This window comes from Gymnoscopelus microlampas (assembly GCF_963454915.1).
Source record: "Gymnoscopelus microlampas genome assembly, chromosome: 1".
Lineage (NCBI taxonomy): Eukaryota > Metazoa > Chordata > Actinopteri > Myctophiformes > Myctophidae > Gymnoscopelus > Gymnoscopelus microlampas.
The window spans coordinates 19,135,158-19,158,687 of NC_139962.1; the positions used below are offsets into that span (position 1 = coordinate 19,135,158).

The following is a 23,530-nucleotide window of genomic DNA, read 5'->3' on the forward strand; positions in this document are numbered from 1 at the left end:
ATTGCATTTGATCAATGTAGCAACCATGCATGTCAACCAATGCAGTGGTGTAAAGTAACTAAGTACATGTACTCAAGTACTGTTCTTAAGTTTTTGAGGTACTTTTACTTTACTGGAGTATTTCCAATTGTCTATACTTTTACATCTACTCCACTAAATCTCAGAGGCAAATATTGTACTTTTACTCCAGTATAATTATATGAAAACTTTAGTTACTAGTTACTTTGCAGATATAAATTATTACACTATAAAACATATATTAACCACTTTAGCCCTATTTTATACCAAGGCTATTTGAAAATAGCCGATCTACAAGCTCACAGCGCGTCGCATCGCGACGCGTTGTGAGCTAGTAGATCTGCTATTTTCAAACATTTTAGTACTTTTACTTTTTTTACTTTAAGTACATTTTGATTCCAATACTTTTGTACTTTTACTCAAGTAAATTTTGAATTTTACAACTTTTACTTGTAACAGAGTACTTCCACATTGCAGTATTGATACTTTTACTTAAGTAAAACATACGAGTACTCTTTCCACCACTGAACCAATGTTTTAAAGACGTTTTCTACTTCCGCAGCGAGGTCGCCAATACTTCATGCTGGATGGCTCTTTAGATTGCGCTCATTGGTCAGCGATCAGCCCTATAGGGCTGAAAACATTTATCGACCGCTTGTTCCTTGCATCACCCCCCCGTCAGCCAGGTTTTAATTAAGGCTGGTATTATATTCATCCAGTTCCAAACAGAGGCGGTCACACATACTATCTCAAAACCAGGTAGGAGTGAAATGGGTAGGTGACAGCAGTCACCTGTAACCTGTAACTTGAACTCCTGTTGCCTGGATACAGCTGCAGTACAAGTGTGAATTTTCCACCCATAGTACGTGTGTGAGCTATACTCTGGCGTGTGCGTTTACACCCTACCTTTTCTTTTAGTGGCAAGCACATAATCACATAATATAGTACATGCCATGTACACACTAACACACACATCCATCTCCTCCAACGAAGCCCACGATGATCCAGAGCAGCATTATCACAATCTACGGAAGCGAGATTATCCCCCAGGCTCACGACTTCATCCTTCTTTCATCCCCACAAGGAGGGGATGAAGAGGCGGGATGGGAGCAGGGGTGGAGGGGGGGGGGGAGTCGGTTGGGACTTATCACCCACATTAGATTTGTTTTAATCAAGGCAGATTTTGACCACCTTCCGGGACAGATGGACAACTGTTTTCAAGGGATCATCACGCTATCCAGGATCCAAGACACTTCCCTGGCATGAGATATCACATGAGACAACAAGTGTACAGTATACTGTTGCTCACATGTACTGTAGATGTGATCCCAGTTGCCTATACGCACATGGCTGCCATTATTGAAATGGATTGAGGTACATTATGATGCAGACAACATTATTTGTTTACAGGTTAAAAAGGGAAAAGTAAGTCTCTTCATATTGTCGTTGTCTATCCATGTCATATTTTTATGTTTTTTTTTCCTCTTTCTTTTTTTCATTAATTAATGTCCTATTTTATACTTTGACATACAGTAATGACTAGGGGTGTGCCGATATATCGTCCCGCGATATATCGCGATACGTTTTCGCGACGATATGTATCGTTTTGGGAAAAAAAAATATCGTTTTTGAAAAAAAAAAAACATTTTTCTTTTTTTTTTTTTTTTTTTACAATCATAATAATCAGGCATGCAAACGGCCCCGAAGTGAAAAGAGTGACAACATGTTTTTTTTTTCGGGTTAGGTGTCATACTATTTGGATTCAAAACGGCTATTGTAGCTGAAAAGCTACAAGTTTGCATGTCTGAATAATGCAAAAACAGAATTATTTGTTTGCATTTTCTTTTTTTCTCCTCCATATATTTTCATAATAAAAAAAGTGCGTATCGTATCGTATCGAAATCGTATCGAAGTTGTGAGCCAAATATCGTATCGTATCGTTTCGTGAAATTAGTGTATCGGCACACCCCTAGTAATGACGCATTGTGGAAAATGATGAAATGCTAGGTTGAAAGTGGTTAAGTCTGTCTGGGGGTTTTATAAATATTTAACCAGCTTGTGACTAAATAATAAACACATTGGAGCATTTTTTTCTTTTCTTTTTAATTTCCGGAAAAGTAGCGGTTTTAGACAAGTTTCGTCCCGACAGCGACAAAATGCTATTCCTAAAAGAGGGTAAAGAATTTTGTCACGTGTCAAAATTGAGTGGTATACTCCTTTATCAACTACCATAATCCATTGGGAACATTATGCAATGCCATCTACAGTACACACTATGATTCTTAATCAGATGCAGAATTACACCATAGGAGACATGCAAGTGCCCACAAGCGCTGTGCAGCAATCTATCACGCTGCAAGTTGTTTACACTGCAACTCTTCCAAAATCACCATAACAGATCTGGGTTTGCGGTGTGAGGTGATGTGCTGAGGTTGACTGTTAATTGGCTGTTAATTACAGATGCAGCTCAAGTCTGCTGACATGGTCTCTGGGCCTCTGAGACCTGCCTCACGAAACCGATGCACCGCAGAGAGACTGCTGCAGCCAATGTCTTACGCAACCCTCACTCAAGCATTTCCATAGGCAGCGATCAAAACCCCTATAATCTCAGGGACTTACCCTGGATCTCACCTTATTTCAAGAGGCCTTTGTATTATCATTCATCACATAAACTCAAAATCTCGGGCTGGATGTGTTATAGTGTGCGAAAAGCTTTAGCCATACCTGGCTTGCGTGGGCTATAGGAGATCACTCCTCCAGAATCTAAAATCTCCTCTTTCTCACACACTTAAGGTCACATTACCTTGCGCATCCATCTCTGCTATCATCTTCAATTCCCTTTCCTTCCACTCCTCTATCCTTTGCTTCACAATTCTAGCCGGGAGAGGTATTTTTTTTCCTTTTCCTTTTCTTTTTTTTTTGCAATGCATTTCCAGGACAATAGCTTCCACCCAATTAAAGTGGCGTTGGCCTTGCAATTCCTCAAGGTATTGCCATGTGACAGTTTAATTAACCAACCTCCTTATCTTAATTTACCAGAATCAAAAAGTAACAAACTGGGGTTATCGGAGAAAAACACTCCCAGTCACAGTCCACAGTCACAGACGTACGCCAACGCACACACGCTCTCCCTCTGTCTTTCTCCACAACGCTGGCAGCATCATGCATTATACAGAAAGCTTACAGCACACCGTCGAACACACAACTGAAATGATTCCTAGTTCCTCGTGACTCCGGACACCAAGCACTATTATCAAAATGGTTAAATCTACAAGCTCACAAATTTAAAATGTTAAAGTGGTTAAGGCCTATACCGCTTTAGTAGTCCTGCTAATTAAAGTCAATTAATAGCAACCATCCACGGCATTGTGTGTGTGTGTGTGCGTGTGCGTGTGCGCGCGTGCGTGCGTGTGTGCGTGCGTGTGTGTGTGTGTGCGCGCGTGCGTGATACACATGCCATGTGCTTATGTTGACAGCTTTTTCTTTGATTACTATTTGAACTGGGAGTGACTCATTTCCTGCAGGAAGCTGGGCCCCATGCGACTTAAGCCTCTCTCCCGCAGAGACAACCTGCTATCCTGTCACTCCTTCCCTCTCATCTCCATCCATCCATCCATCTATCCATCCGTCCACAGGTTTCTCCAGTCTCCTGTTCTCGATTACTCTTGTAGCCTTTGTCTCAATGTCTGCTTTTTTTTGTATCTCTCCCTGTTTTTTTACCTTTCAATCATTGCTCCACCCATTTCCTATTCCTACACTTCCCCTCCTATCTCCTATTCTCTATTCCTCTTCCTCTCCAGATTTCTCCCATATGGCCATTCTCCTCCGCTCATCAAGTCAAATTATCCCTCTCTTTCTTTCACCATTTTCTGCTATTCCTTCCATGTGGTAGAATCTGTTATCTATACCACTGCAGGCAGTAGATGAGTATACACTACTTGTTATGTAATGGAGGAGACACAATGATGTCTAAGACAGGCCAGTCCCATTTATCTTGTTGGGCCTTGATGCAGCGTAACATGAGGAAACAATGCCCCAGGGCGCCACAGATATTCATTGTCATCAGTCAGGGAAACGGCGCAGACAACTGTACTTCCTTTCTAACTTAGTGATTCATTTCAAACTCTGTTGAACTTTAGTTAATGCAAGTCACTTTGATCTTCTAAATAATTTTCGAGTAATTGTGCAATGTAATAACATTCAAATGTCCCCTGCTTATATACAACACAGCTAACATTAGCAATGATGCCGTATTCAGTACAGCATATTACGCAAATGTTCTTTTTAAAGTTGTGTCGTACTGCTGTTACATAATGGGGTTTGTTATTTTTCTCTACAGGGATTCATTAAGCAAGTGGTGGAATTGGAAGCCATATGCTAATGCCAAGATCAGAGGCGAATGCAAGTGGACAGATCAGAGAACTCTTGACTTCACTGCACATCCAAAGATGCTGCTACAAGCTCATCAGAGAGAATCAAACCTTTTAATTGTCTGAGCAGACTACAGTCTAAATAAAACCTTTTCATGAGCATACTGTAGGACTATTTTATGTGATTGTTCGACAACAGTTTGCAAGTGATATTTACAGTGGTAAGGACACAGCATTTGGTTGAATTGGACCCGCCTGGGGCTACACTCCCAGCTCTACTGCATTATATTAATGTACAACATGTAAATTACATTCTATAAAGATCCATAGATAGCATCATAGAACATTATTCCAGTCGCCAAATCTATAGACTGTGTTAATTGGACCCTTTCGGCCAATATTTACACTCTCAGAGTTACATTAACACTGAGGTGAGGACTGTGCAGTCATCCATCGTGCATTAGTTTTTCTGTTACTTATGCTATACTAATTTATACTATAAAGTAGAAAGATTTGCTCCTCGGAGCACAGGTCTCCGCCAGGTAGTAAAAGTCCATCTTAGCTAGGATGAAATAGCAAACATCGGCCTGCGGGTGGCACTATAACAGGCCAGTGTGAAAAGGGTCGCATTTCCTCCTCGACCTAGTGGGAATGTGCGTGCAAAGTTTCACTGCAGTCGGATGATGCGTTCATGATTAGAGGCATATTGTTCAAAAACGAACCACTCCTGCAAACTTTAGATGCCAATCTTAGCCAATAAGAATGGAATATGAAAAAAATCGGACAGATCTGTCTTGATCAGGCGACTATAGAGATAATGTGTACCAATTTGCGTGATGTTTGGACAAACTCTTTAGGAGTAATATAAAAAGAAATGTTTAGCTAAAATCTGCCTCCTGGTTGCGCTATTACAGGCCAATGTGAAACATTTGAGGCAGAGGTTCTCCAGGGAGTATGTGAGCCCAGTTTCACGCCGATCCAACGGTGCCGGAGATTAGTTGTACACAGACGGACGGACAGACAGACGGACAGGGGGCAAAACATAGAGGCCACGCCTTCTGCCTGGCGGAGACATTAATATAATTTACAGTATTTAGTCGACAGACTCCTGGACCGAAAATAGTAGATCTACAAGCTCAAGTGAGCTTGTAGATCAACTTGCAGAGTAAAGCATCTTTCAAGTTGTTGAGTCTGTTTGTGGAGCATAGTAAACATCTGCTGGAGAAGCTCACTGTTATGAGAGAGGTGCATTCTTTGCAAAGTGATGAAAATAGACTCAACGTGCAATTAAGAGAAAAACTGAACAAAACAAAGAAACACTGAGTTTTTCAGGTGAGTGAGCCAGTGAGCAGATGACAGTCAATGAAAAATGATAAGGAGACTACAGAGTAGTGTTTAACACCGGGATTCCCGGGATGCGGGAATCCCGGGAATTCGGGGTTTTTTACCATCCCGGGAATTCACTTCGGTTCCCGGGCTTCCCGTTTTTTTTTTTTTCTTGTTAGAAATGAATACTAATTAGTAGAAAGCCCTATCTACAGCGTGGAGGAATTACTATTATAATTAGGCAAGTTACTTGCCGCGTTGCCGACCAGGGCAGGGTCCCATCGTCCCGTTGTGAACCAATATGGGACGCACTGAATGAATGTAACAGTAATGAACAAAATAAAACACAAGTGGCCGTGATGCCCCATGCCTGCCCTGCACAGTGCGCACGCCGATTTCACTGTTTCCTCTGCTGTCAATATGGTAGACACCAGTTGACTAGTTCAGATTCAACATCATCAAGTGAAACGCTGCATTATATGGTGCGTTCGGAAATTACGCACCGGAGCACACTCGCCTATTAGTTTGTATTGGCCAGTGCGCTCAGCGCTGTATTTTTTGATAGAGAGAGAGGACAGACCGGAGAGCTGAAGAGAGAGAGAGCAAGAGAGAGAGAGAGAGAGAGAGAGAGAGAGAGAGAGAGAGAGAGAGAGAGAGAGAGAGAGAGAGAGAGAGAGAGAGAGAGAGAGAGTATTAGACCGATGTGGTCCGATTTTTTTATCATCATTAATGTAGCCTACCCTACCTACACTTGCATTTTAGAACGTTCAAACTACCATTTTACTAGAACTACCCAGTAGAACAAGTGAACTGCACAACAGCTGTCTGTCTCATTGATTGTCAGTGCTGGCAGCGCATGCATGTGCACATCAAAATCACACTATAAAACCCCACATTTGATCAACAACAAAATATAGATTAATAGACAACATACAGCCAACATCCCAAAATGGAGTCTTATAATATCCAGCAAGTAGCCTAATATAAATTAATAACTGCAAACAAATGACAAGTTTAGCCCGGTTTAGGCTATCAAATCAATATCCTACAAAAGTAGAGAAAAGCTGTGACCTCACCGGCGCTCTGATGGACAATAAATACATATTCCTTTTGCAAATTCTCTTGTCAATAATGATACAAATGGAACGTTTATTTCAGCAGCTAGAGTTTGACATTGTTTGAGTGCGTTTTGAGCGCAGCTCCTCGTTAAGTTAATTGTCTTCACCCGCTGCGCAACAGGGCATCTCCGCCATGGCAGGGCACTATAGGCTTATATTTATATATTATATTTATATGATTTTAAAAAATCAAATTAAGTCATTATTAGTGCAAGTTCATAGGTGGACACAATAGGGACATTTGGGCACCTCGGTGTAAAATTGGCTATTTAAGTATCTACATATAAATGCATTTTAGTGGGCACTTTTTTTTTTTTTTTTACCCTTTAACGGGAATTCCCGGGAAGCCCGGGAAAAGGTCTGAAAATTCCCGGGAATAAAAATTAGCTATTTCCCGGAAAATGTTAAACCCTACTACAGAGGAGCACATCATTAAAGCGGAAAAATGTGATTCCTCCCGTCTTCAACGTCATTGACGCATCCCATAGACACAAAAAAACACACGCACACACACACACACACACACACACACACACACACACACACACACACACACACACACACACACACACACACACACACACACACACACACACTTACACTCACACGGAGGAACACACACAGACTCACACACATATCATGCACTGAGGCCCTGCTGTCCTTAGACAGAGGACAGATGGCAGCAGAGTGGCTCTGGTCCAGGAAGTGACGACGTGTCATTATAATCTCCTTCGTAGTGTCCTCCCTACCGCTGTGCTGGACAACATGTTTCACCCACAGAGAGCACATATTGGAACAGCTCTTCACCGTTCACACACACGCTTTCAGAGAGACAGTATGACTGCGATGTTCTATTGTTAGTGCTCGAGTCCAACCAATAATGTGATACTTATACCAATTTACTGCACCAATTTCTTTTTTAATTTTAAATTTTTATCCCACGATTTTGCAACCCCATTTTTTTCACCCAGTGCCAATTGTCTAAGCAATCATGGGCGCTACACTCCCTCTGCCAGCCTAGGGAGAGCCCAGAGCCGAGCTCATGCCTCCTTCAATGAATGAGAGCTAACAAGCCTTCTTATCACCCGACAGGGGGGAGTTTCCATGGTAGGACCTAGCGCGTGGAAGGAACACGTTATTCCAACCAGTTCCATTCCCCTCCATCAGTGAGGCGACAGCGCTACCGACTGCGACCGTGCCCCCTACTATACCAATTTCAATGCCACAGTAAATGATTGTGCAAAAATATATACTATATTTTGTGGACACAACAAACCCGAGGATGGTCCAAATATGGAGAAGCATGTTCTACAAAATATTCAGGTCAGAGCCGGGAGAACCCCTTAACCACTTAAACCCTATACTAGTTGTCCAGGGTCCCCCAGGGCTCTATACTTGGTCAACTCCTTTTTCCCTATATACCAAATTACTGTACACACAGGCACACACGCAATCACAAACATCTGTGGTCACCAAGCACAAAGCAGTGCAACAACACGGCTGTTTGTTGTTCCCAGTAAGAGCTCATTTGGTATCAAGCAGGAAGCAATATCTCATCGCTCAGGAGGCCGAGCCTCTCGCTGCTTCACACTATCTCAGCATCAAAAATCACAATAACTTCCTAATTGAGCTTGTAATCACACAGCCAACAAAGCTTTACAGTACGAGGTTACAGCCTGAAAAACATCGGCTGCATTGCCATGGGGCACAGACACACAATGGTAATTAATTTAATTTATATCGGGGGCGCCGCGCTTACAAGGTTGTTTTTCGTGCGATTACACGATGAACAAGTCAGAAACATGTCTGTCGTTCTGGGGATGACAAAGGAATTGGAATCGTCTCTTGCCCCGCTAGTTTGAGGCGGTGAACCGTATATGGCAGAACCGGTTTACTGGATTTCCTTACCAGCTGCCTCTCACCTGTAGGCTACGTGCTTTAGCTGACAAAGAAGGTTATGAGAATGTTTACAGGAAACAAGTATGTATGTATGTGTAGACTGTAAACAAGAAGATATGCAAACCAATCAAACTGCCTTTCCTCATTTCTCGAGTGCTGTTGAGCACAATGGAGCATCCCACCAAATAGATTAACCCATTAAGACCTGAAGCCGATTCTACAAATGTCTTCTAAATCCCAACAGTATTCTGAAAAACGTATGTGTCTATGTCAGTGGTGCTCAAACTTTTTCATGTCAGGGACCCCCAAAACTATATGAATTAGGCCGTGGACTCCCATCTCAAAACATTTTGTTCCAGGGACCCCCAGAAGCAAAGATTTGAGTAAAAAAATGTTCGCTTTAAAATAATATATATTCAAAGATTTGCACACATTTTCATGATTTTTCAAAAATAGCAGATCTACAAGCTTGTAGCAAGGCACTCGGTGCCGCGCTATGAGCTTGTAGATCTGCTATTTTTGAATAGCCAAGTTGTAAAATAATGCTTTTTAGCTCAAATAAAAAAATGACACAGATGCGTCCCAGGTCTTAATAGATTAATACTTATGTGAAGTCAGGGCTGTTTGCCGCCAAGCACTATGACAAAACACAGTGATTTTTCTCTGTGCCATTTTCTCACGAAAAAATAAACAAGTCCTAACTGGCTGTACGTGGAAAATAGCCACTTATATATAGGCCTAGAGGTATTTTCCCCGAGAGCCAAGTGGGTGTAAAACAGCAGGTGTCATTGTTCTCTGCTGACCGAAAGCAAAGCCCCTTAAATGGGATTTAGCAATTGAAAGAAATGAGTGTACAGCGCCTCGCTACGTCCTGGTGTCATTAAAACATAAAAAAGCAAGACCGGTCAATGGAAATGAATGGTAATAAAATTGAGACATTACTGTACTCTGTGTAAGGCCTGACAGAGGACGGAACGCTGACAATAGTACTGAGAGAGTGATTAACATTAAATAGCCGTGACTCAGAACTAATCCCGACTCTTGATGTGCGTGACACTATTTCAAATGACCGTTGAATATGGTTTCCACAGTTCTAAATGGCTTTGTATGTTGTTTCAATGTTTAATATGAGCAAGCGCACGCTCAGATTAATACTCTGTAATGTGCTCATTACAGAACAGTCTGAGAGGGAAGGCCCTAAGCATTTAGCACCAGTAGTCGTCTTACAATAGAGGGCACGGAGCACTCCATAACCCGTCATATCCCCCCCTCAATGGGACCCTTGCGTAGATTTTTTTGATCTGAAGTTTAATCATGCAACGATGGGGGGTGGCGACGGTACTTAGGCTGAAATAAGACATATTTTTACTCATTACTTCCATAAACATGCCATAATTATTCACTGCGCTGCCAGGGAGCAGGGAAAATGTCAACGATTTATAGCCCAAGTGGCCAAGAGTCAGAGATATTCATCAATCCTCCCCAACACTGCAGTGCCTTTGAGCAGGAGACAGGCTTGGCTTCGGTGGCTGACTGAGGATCAGAATGCGAGCTGCCATGCAGGCGGGCTGGGGAACATGCAGGGCCAGTATCACACACACACTCCACCCTGGGGGGAAGGACACACCAGTGGACATTAGCATCCATGAATCATAATCATGACAATGGAATTTAATAGAAAAAAACTTTAGCGTATTAAAGAAATAGACTAATCCCTCCAAATCTGCCATAATGAGACAGAAGAAATCCTAAGACTGTGATATTTTCCCTCCCTTTACCCCAAAAGATTTGAGGCTTTCTATGGGATTCCACTAGCTTAGCTGCAAATCTCCTCACTGCTGTGGGATCCCACCATATCCTCTAAGAATGGGGCGAATAACACATGATCTAGCACACGTGTGAGCACACATAAGTACACTCTGTGGTCGTGTGAGTGCGTGCGCGCGCATGCATGCACACACACGCGCGCGCGCACACGCACATGCACACGCACGCGCACACGCACACAACACACACCACACACCAATCTTATTGGACTTTGAGTGATATGTTCTGGGCAAGGCACAATTTTCTGGTGGTTCTCTTTTCCCCGAGCAGGAAAGTAGCTGGTGTTGATGTTGCCATGAATCAGCCTATCAGTCCAACCAGGGACAGCCAGGCCATGGAGAGCTGACGAGCTGAGGAGCAGGAAGAGATGAAAGGCTCACAGACAAATCCTCTCTGTCCAAACGCTCGCACAAACAGTCGGAGGAAACATGAGCATCTGGCTGCTGTTTTCAGATGTTGCTTGTTGTTCTATAATCTCCTCCCTGAGGGCCATGCAACAGTTTCTTCCTTGGATTCTTTAAGATGGACTGAAGTTATCACATGTCAAAAAAGAGTGACATGCAGAGTGACACGCACAAAGGCTATCGCTAACAGCTTCCATGAAAACAATCTTTCTCATACACAGATACACACACAGAGACACAAACACAGGAATCAGAAAGCGAGATTCCTGTAGAAAAGATATGTGATCATTTGCAAGGCCTTGTAGATGAACAGCAATGAATCATGTTTCATTGTGATGCCAGGCATAAAGGAGCTTTTCAACACAATGTGTCCTGCTCATGCAGCTATAGATGAGAGGGTTTACTGGAACGTGCACAGCCGTGCATGTGTCTTCACTGGAAGAATGGGTGTAAACACACTCTGACGGCCTCAATTAATCACGTTTAAACAGACAGATGTGATGGCATCACACAAAACCATGACTCCTCCATATGCTACCTGTTTAGAGCAATGTTTGTAAACGGACTAATTAAAATGCTTTCAGCTGAAGCTTCTTTCTCAGCAGATGTTTGTCCATTAACCCAAGGAACAATTGCTTCAGGGTGGTGTGTGATGTACGAAACTGGAATATTATATTCAGATTTGATAAAAAAAAAAAGTATTTTCTGAAACACTTCAGAGCATTTTTAGAACTGTTATATTTAGCTCTTTTTTTTCTTGCTGGGGTGAGTTATGGCAGAAAAACAACATTTGTCATTCTCCATTTGACTGCAAATCAATGATGCATTATTGTGCTACATTTATTGTTGTCAGCGCTGATGTATACATTTACTAAACACAAGCGGGAAAATGATAAACTTCTGCAGCAAAGATCAAAGCCTCCCAATCACATGGCCAGAGGATTATAGTAGGATAAGCTTATACAGGGATCTAATGCCCTTGAACGTATTTGTTCTTTGTTGCTATGGAGATTTCTACACTGACATTTGGAGAACATTTCAGCTGATGGTTATTGACAGAAGTGGTGGACTACTTGAAAATAATCAACACGTCGTTCATGCAGCCAGATTGTTTCTTGCGCCCACATGTGTGTGTGTGCATGTGTGTTGTTTACCAGTGTGTGCATACAGCCATACAGTGTGTGAGTAAGTGCGTGCGTGCGTGCGTGTGTTAGCTCATCTACCCCCAGGTTTTTCTCAGCCCTCAGAGCCACCAAGTATCGCTTCACCATGCTAATGTGATTACTGGCATGTAAAACTGGTGCCAGTCACATGGTAAACACCTTTCGGGCAAACAGACTGAGAATATTTCTATTGAGATAGAGAGACAGAGCAAAAGCGAGAGAGAGAGAGAGAGAGAGAGAGAGAGAGAGAGAGAGAGAGAGAGAGAGAGAGAGAGAGAGAGAGAGAGAGAGTCACTGTCATATGTAACATGTGTGTGCCTCAAAACCAGAAATGTGTCAAAACAGGCATTCCCTGCCACATTAAAAACACATGGAAAATGCAGTAGCTTCTTAACAAATTAGGGATGTGGCACGCATCTGCATGCTCTGCAGAAGACATGTCTTCCTTTATCTGTCCATGAAATATGAATGATGCTGAATGGAATGGCCTTTCCAGCCACCAGATAAAGGTTTATTGAAGGCCAGTGTGAGGGGGAAAGAGGTTGCCATGGCTACGAGTGGGAAAAGGGCATCTGATCTAACTTCTGACCAGTCAATTAATCTTTGGAATTGCATTTTTTTTTTCATTGTATTTTTTTTTTTATTGTTGAAGTTTCACTTAAGATCCAGAATTAATTGCTGTTGGAAAAGGGGGAGATAAGATTGTGGGGATTTGAGAGTCTGACTTTGGAACGAAAGAATAATGCTATTGCAGTCCTAACATGCAGACACTGCCGCAAGGAAAGATGGATACATATTTAAAATGGATTAAAGCATCAACACTTAGTCTTTGGTGAGAAGACCTGTTAACCACTTAAAATAAGGACTTCATTTTTTTCTAGGTTTGTAGAGTATCACCCTTGCAGACCTGTCAGAGTAGCAATGCATTTTTATTTGGTATATTCAGGTGAATTTTACTTTTTACTCGACCTTCAGCTTGACTCACACCCCATGACCGCCACCATGTTGATGTAGTCTTTAATGGTCCGAAATTAAACAACGTTGTATCATGATTCATGTTTAGCAATCGTGTAGGTGTCGTGACTTAATATAACAACATCAGCGATTACATTTTCTTAAAGACTAGAAGAATACATGATGTCAAAACAAACAACAGCATTAGACAAGATTTTACGTTATTTAATGAACATAACATCTTGCAAGCTCTCCTAAGCTACCTGCAATGTTCTTGTTTCAAAGAATTCTTGGTAATAATAGTATACTGTACATGCACAAATGCTGGAAACCTTTGATGATTATTTGCCATGGATCTTTTTGTTGTTTGATGTATTCAGTAACTAAGTAACTAACAGATACATGAATATATAAAGCTAACGGAAAACCACATTTACATACAAATGCACATATCTCTTTGCATACAGATACATAAAGGTACACCCACACCCACACACACACAGCACACACACACACACACACACACACACACACACACACACACACACACACACACACACACACACACACACAGCACACACACAGCACACAGCACACACACAGCACACACACAGCACACACACACACACACACACACACACACACACAGCACAGCACACACACAGCACACAGCACACACACAGCGCACACACACAGCGCACACACACACACACACACACACACACACACACACACACACACACACACACAGCGTAGCCAATCCAATCATTTGCCCTGGTCACAGTCAATAAATCATTAGACATGCTGCGGTACTGTCAACACAATGTTCAGTTTGAGTATATGCTTGTGAGTGTGTGTGTGTGTGTGTGTGTGTGTGTGTGTGTGTGTGTGTGTGTGTGTGTGTGTGTGTGTGTGTGTGTGTGTGTGTGTGTGTATGCATAGAATGCATGCAAGAGCTTTGATGGGAACATGACATGCCATTTTTTTCGAGCTGTTCACAGGCTGAGGGCATGGGGTTCAGGATTCATATCCCTGTTCCAATATAACAGAGGAAAATCAATAGCATCGCATTCTACGGGGGGACGTCAGCGGAACTCATAATCATTCTCACCCTTTTCATTCTGTGCCCCGGTAGCGTCAAGCAAGCCACACTCTCTGTACTTGTCTCTTCCCTCCCTTTAACACAAGGTGTGAGACAATTTGATTATTGCGCTCCACTCGCAGCTAATTAGGACAGGTCATCTTGGAACGCTCCCACTGTGTCTAATGGCATCCCCCCCTCCTCTCTCTCCTCTCTCTCCCACCATCCCCTGTCTCCATTCCCTCCGTGGGCCCTATCAGTGAGTAACATCAGCACCACTGTCTGTTCGTGATAGCAGCTACGGCAGTCATCTCCAGAGGCAAAGCAGCAATGTGGTGCCAGCCACTCTGTCAGAGCCAGACATACCCAGATTAGCGTCTGCTGCAGGCACATCGGAGCATCAATTAATCACCAATTAAAACTGAACTAAAAAAAAAAAAAAACACATTCAATATACTTAAGCTTAATTAATACATTGCTACCAATTTGGTAAGCCTAATTAATCAATTTGAGAGTGGCCCCTGGTGCAAAGGAGGCCAGATTATGTTGTCTGGAAGGGAAGAGAGCAGAACATCAGAGCGGAAGAAGATGAATTAGAGGTGTGGAGGAGGGGGGGGTTGTATGTTTGCTCTACTGATGAGTTGATGCTGTAACCCAATTTTGTTGGTGGAGGGAGGGAGGGGACTGTGGAGAAGGAAGGGATAAAAATAAAAAGATGGAAAATGTTAAACAGAGGACAGGGCCATGGACAAAGGCGTGTACACGGTCTACAACCTAGTGACTATAAGAGAGAGGAATTGCAGCAGGATTAGCGATCGATTGGGACCTGAAGTACTTCGACTCTCTTTGTGTACTCGTATTCCTGTTGTGAATGAGGTCACAATGTCCTGCCTGTGCCCCTGAAGGCACACAGAGAGGGACAGAGAGGGAGAGAAAGACAGAGGGAGACAATGAGTAATTGGGATGGCTATGTCTGTAGAGAAACATAGAACAAGGAATCGAGGGTGTGAATGAAAGTCCTAAGAGCTACATGCCGAGCACTAAGATGTTAAGAAACAAAGGCCCCAGGGGTGGTGATGTGAGTCTGCTTCAATCTCACTCCTGGTTATATATTTGTGCTTGTCCATGCGTGTCCAGTCCATGCTGGTTATATGTGTGCTTGTGCATGCGTATCCATGCTGGTAAAGTGTGCTTGTGTATGTGTGTCCAAGTCCATGCTGGTTATATGTATGCTCGCGCATGCATGTCCAACCTGGTTAAGTGTGCTTGTGCGAGTATGTCCATGCCGGTTTATATGTGTGTGCTTGTGCACGCGTGTCCAATTTTCATTAAGATTTTACTGTGTAGCAAGGCTACACAGTAAAATCTAGTGTTAATCTAACTACGGGAGTGTACAAATTGGATCCGAAAGGACCTTCACCGGTCCATTTGTGTCCATTATTTACACTTTCATTTGACTCTGTGTACTCTACTGTCTAACACAACATGATGTACACGTTATCTCTCATGTTGACGACTATAGCTAGCCATTGATTCATTATCACAGTTACATGAGAGCTAACATTACCACTGCACACTACAACTTATACTTGTAGTGTGCAATTCGGCATCAAGAAAAGGTTGAGTTATATGTTAGTACCATTTAAGTATAGTTTTACTCACTCGTGGAAATATTAGCCCACAATGCAATGTGAAAAACACACTGCAGTAGCCAGCTGGTTCCTTGAACCCCCCCACTCTGTCTTTTTTGTTTTGTCACATATAGACGTGCTGGAATGCTGCCGAAATTAGGTTCAGCACCCGTCAGTCTCTCCGTGCACCACCCCTGATCCTCCTGCCCCCACCACACTGCCCCTGCCTCCCCCTCCAGCTCTAGCCAAGCCCTTATGTTATTGGCTAAACACAGCCAGCTGCAGCCAGCTAACTGTCTTATCTCACGCCAATCGATTTCCCCCACAAGGAGAGGTAGAGAAGTGGTATGCAGGGGGTGGCGGCGGAGACACCGGAGGGTGGAGGGGCATAGATGAGTGAGAAACCGGTGAGGGCAGGGTTACAACATTTCATTGAGTTTCCAATACAAGCACAGGCAGCTAAGACATGCCTTTTGTGTGTGTGTGTGTGTGTGTGTGTGTGTGTGTGTGTGTGTGTGTGTGTGTGTGTGTGTGTGCGTGTGTGTGTGTGTGTGTGTGTGTGTGTGTGTGTGTGTGTGTGTGTGTGTGTGTGTGTGTGTGTTATGCGCCTGTGTGAGCGTGGGTGGTTAGTGTGTGTGTGGGTGGTGTGGGTGGTGGGTGTGTGTGTGTGTGTGTGTGTGTGTGTGAATCTCTTCTTCAGGAGTGTCAAAGGGACACTGATTGGAGACGACGCAGAGAAAGGTGGATTCCATTCACAGGCAAGCAGTAGGGCCCAGTAGTAATTCACTTTGGCCAACTGTGTCTGTCTGTGACAGTTTGTGCCGACTGACTTTACAAGCGCTTTCCTGACACGTTCCGCTCCGCGCTAACTCACTTTATCGTGAGCGCTGCAAGTATAAATGTGATTCTTCCAGTCCCTCATGGACGATTAAATGGGAACATTTTCAAAATGAGAAACATATGGAGCTTTTTAATTGGCCAATTTCTCTTGCCAATGTGTTAGCCCTTTTTTTCTTCAATGAAATGGGGGAAAAGAAAAAAAACAGAAAAAGAAAAAAAAAAACAGCAGGCACACACACACACACACACACACACACACACACACACACACACACACACACACACACACACACACACACACACACACACACACACACACACACACACACACACACACACACACACACACACGAACGAAATGTCATTGTCCTTCCACTACGACTGAAACAGCTCTTCTGTTCCACGGATTAATAGCACTATTATGGAGAATCTGTGTTTCCTATACACATTGTAGTTTTGGAACCAGTCACCGAGATACATTCTTCTTGGTGAAGGGATTTTAGTGAATTTGTGTTTCTGTGGGGATATCTGTTTGGGTGGGTAATGGCCCAGGCAGAGCTAGTACATGACGTCGTTGAGCTATGGTGGGAAGGAAAAAAACCATATCTCCTGATCCCATTATGTGGAGTGGCTATACCTATACACTCCTGGCTCCTATGACCCCGCACTAATCATGTATGGGTGGGGTGTGTGTGGGGGTGGCTGGATGAGAGCGTAGCATCTGAAGCTCATATCTGGGGAGTAATTGTTCTACACATGTCATGTGTAATCTGCCCGACCCACAGCGCTCGGAATAATTATTCATATTTAACCCATTAAGACCTGAAGCCGATTCTACATGTCTCCTAAATCCCAACAGTTTTCTGAAAAACGTTTGTTTCTATATCAGTGGTGCTCAATCTTTTTCATGTCAAGGACCCCCAAAATGATAGGTATTTGGCCGCGGACCCCCATCAAAATATTTTGTTCCAGGGACCCCCCAGAAGCAAAGATTTGAGTTAAAAATGTTCGCTTTAGAAATATATATATTTAAAGATTTGCACACCTTTTCACAATTTTTCAAAAATAGCAGATCTACAAGCTCATAGCGCGGCACTCGGTGCCGCGCTATGAGCTTGTAGATCTGCTATTTTTGAATAGCCCAAAGTGGAAAATAATGCTTTTTTAGCTCAAATCTAAAAATGACGCAGTTCCAGGTCTTAAGGGGTTAATCACTGCACGACGACGCCACATCTCCTGCTGCTTGCTAAGTCACTTTCCATGTTCCATTATCAAAGTTTCAGGGACGGGTGCTCAGGGAAGGGGGGCCTAAATGGAGAGGCTGAAGTGGTTGGGCTTATAAAAACATAATGGGTTTGTCTGCCTTGATAAACTGAGGACGTGGGTAGAATGCATTGCAAGGTGTGCACGCGCACACACACACACACACATACACACTACACTGTGTGAATGAAATAAGAAAAGAGAACAAAGTATAGGGAAGAATCACAAGTGAGAGTTGAGATTATGAGATTTCAGATAGGTGAAGAGCTAAGACACGTCTTAACCCATTGATACCTGGAACGCATCTGTGTCGCTTTAGATGTCTTTGGCTATTCAAAAATAGCAGATATACAAGCTCATAGCGCGGCACCGAGTGCCGCGCTATGAGCTTGTAGATCTGCTATTTTTGAAAAATCGTGAAAATATTTTTAAAATATTTTTTTCCGATTTTTTTTTTTTAGGATTTCGATTTTTTTAGACGTGGCCTCAGGTCTTAATGGGTTAAAGCTGGCGTGCGTTATCCCCCAAGAGCTCTGGGGTTGTGTTTTCCACTGTGTCGTTAATTTGCGTCAGTCAAATAACACCGGCGAAGGAAGGAAGGAAGACTCACCCTGCTCCAACGGCGGTGGCTTAACCCCCGTAGCCTTCATCTTCAGGGCTTCCTTGGCAGACATGTCACAGCAGGAGCCTTTGTTGGTGTCCTGGTCACTGTCGGCTTGGTCGCTGTCACCATGGCCACTGTCCCGGAGGCTCGCTCGCTCCGGGTCTTTGAACGTTGAACTATTTGGAAACGAGGACATAGAGACCAGGAGTTGCATGAGATATATACTCTAGCTCCGGTCTGTCTGGGGACAGTTTGCTCTCAATTTCCCAGACGTAGGCTTGCCGTATTTGAGAAATGTGGACCTCTTAATAAAAAACACCCACCCAGGAAAAATAAACGTTTGCCTTGAGTCTACCTGCTGCAATATTAAAATGATTTATAAAAAAGAAAAAAGTGAATAGGGACTGATGAGAGTGAAAAGGGATAAAAAAAAAACAATAAGATAGTAAATAGATCAGCTACTATACATATAGCTAAAAGAGATTTGAAACAAGCAAGGGATTTTCATAAAAAAGACTAACGTCTTTAATATTTTTGAAAAAGAAAAAAGGATGACCATTCCTCAGCCTGAATGACAAGAACATTTCTACTATACAAGCATAGTTGTATAAAGCCCGGTTTATACTTCATTGTACCGGGTGTCACGTGTCGAAAATAGCCGATCTACAAATTCACAACGCGTCGCATCGTGGCACGTTGTGAGCTTTTAGATCGACTATTATCGCCGCACGACAAAAGTGATAAATTAAGCTACATGCAGTGATGATCCTAAACGGTGTTCTTCAACAACCCTTACCTCTGTACAAACTGTTGCCTGCTACCCATATAATTAGGCTCAGCGGGGAAATGTCCGTCTGCGGAAGAGAGAGGAGAGACAGTTTATGTAGCAAGCTACACACACAGGCTCGTGCCCTGCTGTGAAACAAGATCTAGTGCAGAAAAATGATTATTAATGTAAAAGAAAGAATAGAAAAGGTAGAGAGGAAACTGCTTAAAAATCCAGAGTGTTCATTTAACTCTCAGTGTACAGTATGGGTCCATCTTTACTCTCTCAGAGTTTAAATGAACCTCTCGGTTATTACAGTGTAGGACAAAGGAGGAAGAGAGAGGCAGGGGGAGGTGGTATCTATGTACGTCTTTCGTCTTTCAGTGGCTATAAAATGGGATAATTACAGTTTAACCAGGAAACCCACAGAGCTGAACTTCATACTGTCCATCATTATGGAATATACTGTAATCATCACCGAACGAAAGGAATGAACACAGTGCCTGAATTAAAATGACAATAGCTGTGATTATTGTGGCATCTAGCTGACACTGATATGATCGCTATAAGCGCACAACATCTCCATTAGCCACAGCACGACTCCAACTAGAATCATACAGTAAGTCCTATTTGTCCAAATTATACCAAAACATACCATGCGGAGCCTCTCCCGGTATTCATTTGCGTACATCCAGGGAATCATTTGCATGATAGAAGTTTACACAAGCTAGATGCGTTGACCCAAGGCGGTGTTATTTGACACTGAGCTCATCGGCCAGGCGAGGCTGGCTTTGTGTTACACGGATCCATACAAGGAACACATACACATGCATGCACAAAGATACTTAAACACAAACCCTCTTCAGTCACACGCAAGCAAACAACGTGGTGTTTAAATCAACAGCATACTGGACCACTGGGTTGTACAAACTCTACACTGCATAAAAAAACATTGAGCACAAACATTATCGGTCCTCTACACCACTGACTCACAACGTGGGGCCTGCGGACCCAAGGGGTCCTTTGAGGGTGTTCCCAGCTAAATGATTGATAGATAGGAACCAAATGGACCGTCCGTTACATGTCTGTAACTCTGAGAGTGCACAAATGGAATCTGATTCAGTTCCATTTGCACACTAGAGTTAAATGAGCAATGCAGGATTTTACAGTGTAGATTGGTGTCTGTCTGAGAGATACAAATTGTTCTAAACTAGAAGCTCGCCCCCGCTACGCGGGGGCTCGCGTCTAGCCCGCGGCCACGCCCACGTAGCGCCCGCGGCCACTTGGCAACTCATATAAGTGGCGTAGCGTCATGAGGGCCAGTGGGGCCGTGGCTCGGTCAGTGAAGACCCTGTAGTGCGGATGATATGTGGCATAGAGGGGCAGATTGTAAATCCCCAGAGGAAACATCCGTGGGCTACCATTGGTTCAGCGATGTGTGCGGTCGCCCTGCGGCCCCTCCTCCTCCACCAATGTGCAGTATTGAGAGCCCTGACGTCACAACAATTGGAGCGATGGGCACTGCACTCTGGTTGGTTAGGGTACACCTAGGGCCCAGGTAGAACCCAGTTAAAGCCTGCATGGGCAAACCCAGTTAGGACCCGCCTTGGTCCCACATAAACATGGCTAGTTGGGGCCCACCTAAGGGCCAGGTAGAAGCTACTTATAGCCTGCATGGGCATCGCAGTTGGGACTGAAGTGGATGCCGCTGACATTGCTGACATGGGGTCCATATGGTTTAGCCCACCTTGAAACCATATGGGAACTACGCTGGCATGCTGGCTGGAATGCAAACGCTGCATCATACCTGTAGTGTTTAGTTTGATGTTGTGTGTGTAGCAGATATACCTGCAGTGTGTAGATCAATGTCCATATGAAAGTCAATGCCCAGCAGTTTTTTTTTTTCTCCAGCAGAGTTTCTAGTGTCTCTGTCTCTCTCTGGAAGAGGTTGCACATGAACTCTGCAGCCGCACTGAGGCGCTCCAACACAAACACTCTGACATTAAGCTGCTTCACACAACAAACATCAGCACCACGCTGCTGTTTGTCCAAAAGACACAATATCTCCTCTCCGACCGACGTCATGTGTTCATGTATCGACAGCCGTACAGAGTCCTTTTGACACATTTTACCTCGTTTATCCAGCTCTCACTGACTGTCCACATCGGGCTGTTATAGCGCCACCATGAGGCTGATTAGAGAAATCTCAAGTGGAATTTCTTCCTCGGCATAGTGGGAATGTGGGTGCAAAGTTGCACGGAAAGTGCATGCTGTGTTCATAATGTGAGGCATTTTGGTCCAAACGGAGCAGTCCTGCAGACTTTGGAAGCCATTTTAGCCAATCAGGATGGAATATGAAAAATCTGAAAGAGCCTTTTTTTTTAATGACTGTGGAGATACTGTGTACCGATTTGCGTGATGTTTGGGCAAAATATGTAGGGTTTAGCAAAAAGCGGCCTCCTGGTGGCACTGTAACAGGGCCATGTGAAAGAAATAGGGCAGAGGTTCTGAATTGGCATCCAGGGAGTGTGTGTGCACAGTTTCGCTGCGAGCAAGTCAACGATGTGAGAGATTAGCTATCACAGACGGACGGACAGGGGCAGAAACATAGTCTTGCGCCATGCCTTTCGGCCTGGCGGAGACAATTAAAAAACGAAAGTAAAGGAAATGACCATTTCTGCAACAAAAGTAGTCAACAAACTATACTATAAAAACATGGGCCACATTGTCAAATAATCTAAGAAAGAGGCAGTCATGTAGAAAATAGCCGATCTACAAGCTTACAAAGCCTGTCAACGTGAGGCGTTTCGAACTTGTAGATCGGCTATTTTCACAATATTTACTTGTGGAACGGAGTCAAACAGAATGGGGGGGTCCCCAGATTAAGTGCGTTTATTTCGGGGGGGGGCGGCCTGAAAGGGTTGATAAGCACTGCTCAAATCTGAGCGAAATTATCTGAATTAACTACATGACCATAATGCAGCCTAACATGCGTAGCACGGGGCGGTCCTGCCATTACGTTAGTTACTGTAGTTGCTGTGGAGCTACATAGCTCTCCAGAAGACACACACAAACATACACCATCTACAATGGACTAACTGAGCAGCAATATTGACATTCACCACACGAACGTGCATTGTTGACAAAGTGATTGCACAGCCGCTGCAGGCATGACAACCACGTTAGCGTTAGCGACATGGCAGCTATCACAGCGCCCTGTCCGTCGTCGCTGCGACTGACTGTGATTTGCCTGGGTGCCAGCCTGCTTCGCTACGTTCGGCGGATTTTTTTTTCTCTCTGGAGAGAGAAAAAAAGTCCGCCGAACGCAGCGAAGCAGGCTGGCACCCAGGCTAGACTGTGATGGCTACAGCCATAAGCCAAATTCCAATACCGAAAATCTCGGCCACTCGCTCACTCCCACTCGGTCACTCCGACTTCGAACCGGAAGTAGTCGCGGTCCAATTGTTCATGTGCTTCTTGGAGGAGGCGAGTGGAGTCGAGTGGAGTTGGCGAGGAGGCTCTCCACTTCCGCATTGAGCGAGTGTACATCAAGTGTATCCTCGACCACTCTCAACAGCTCCTCCGCGGCAGACTTCCGCATCACGTGTACCCTTTTTTTTGTTTTTTTCCCCTTCTCCCGTGACGTTTACATGGTCCTCCTCCTCCTCCTCCACATGTGCCGAAAACACCGGCCGCACCCCCCCCCCCCCCCCTCGCCGCCACCGCTCACTCGTTGCGCATCTCACACACACGCGCGCGCGCGCACACACACACACACACACACACACACACACACACACACACACACACACACACACACACACACACACACACACACACACACACACACACACACACACACACACACACACACACACACACACACACACACACACAGTGTAAAGTAACTGAAAAGACCACAAGCCACTGGCTTTATTGCGTTGTTGAATGATATAAAGCATAATACAATTATACATTGTAATATATTGTGCACACTTTCTGTCTCAAAAGCTGTTTCTATTCTAGCTCCATAAAGAACCTCTCACTCCGCTATACAGCTCCGAGATGAGGTTCTATGTGGTTCTCATCCGGGATCGGTCGAACGTCCGCCAAGCTCCGCTGTTTACCCTTTTGTATACATCGTATCCCAAAACTAATGGTAGATTCCAAACCTCACGGATGTTTAAGGTTTGGACCGGAGCATAATATTTTAGGTCTGGAGCGAAACTACCCGTTTAAATCGCTTATTTAGTCCGCCGGTGGCCA

General features: G+C 43.9%; 1 protein-coding gene across 1 annotated transcript in view; it reads right to left on the reverse strand.

Annotated features, from left to right (window-relative positions):
• LOC311045525 (protocadherin-17-like) overlaps window positions 1-23,530 on the reverse strand; it is a 66,715-nt gene that overhangs the window by 20,240 nt on the left and 22,945 nt on the right. Inside the window, 3 exon segments of the mRNA XM_084057420.1 lie at window positions 18,505-18,674; window positions 19,295-19,346; window positions 19,349-19,352. Of these exon segments, the coding sequence (XP_083913546.1) occupies window positions 18,505-18,674; window positions 19,295-19,346; window positions 19,349-19,352 (226 nt within the window).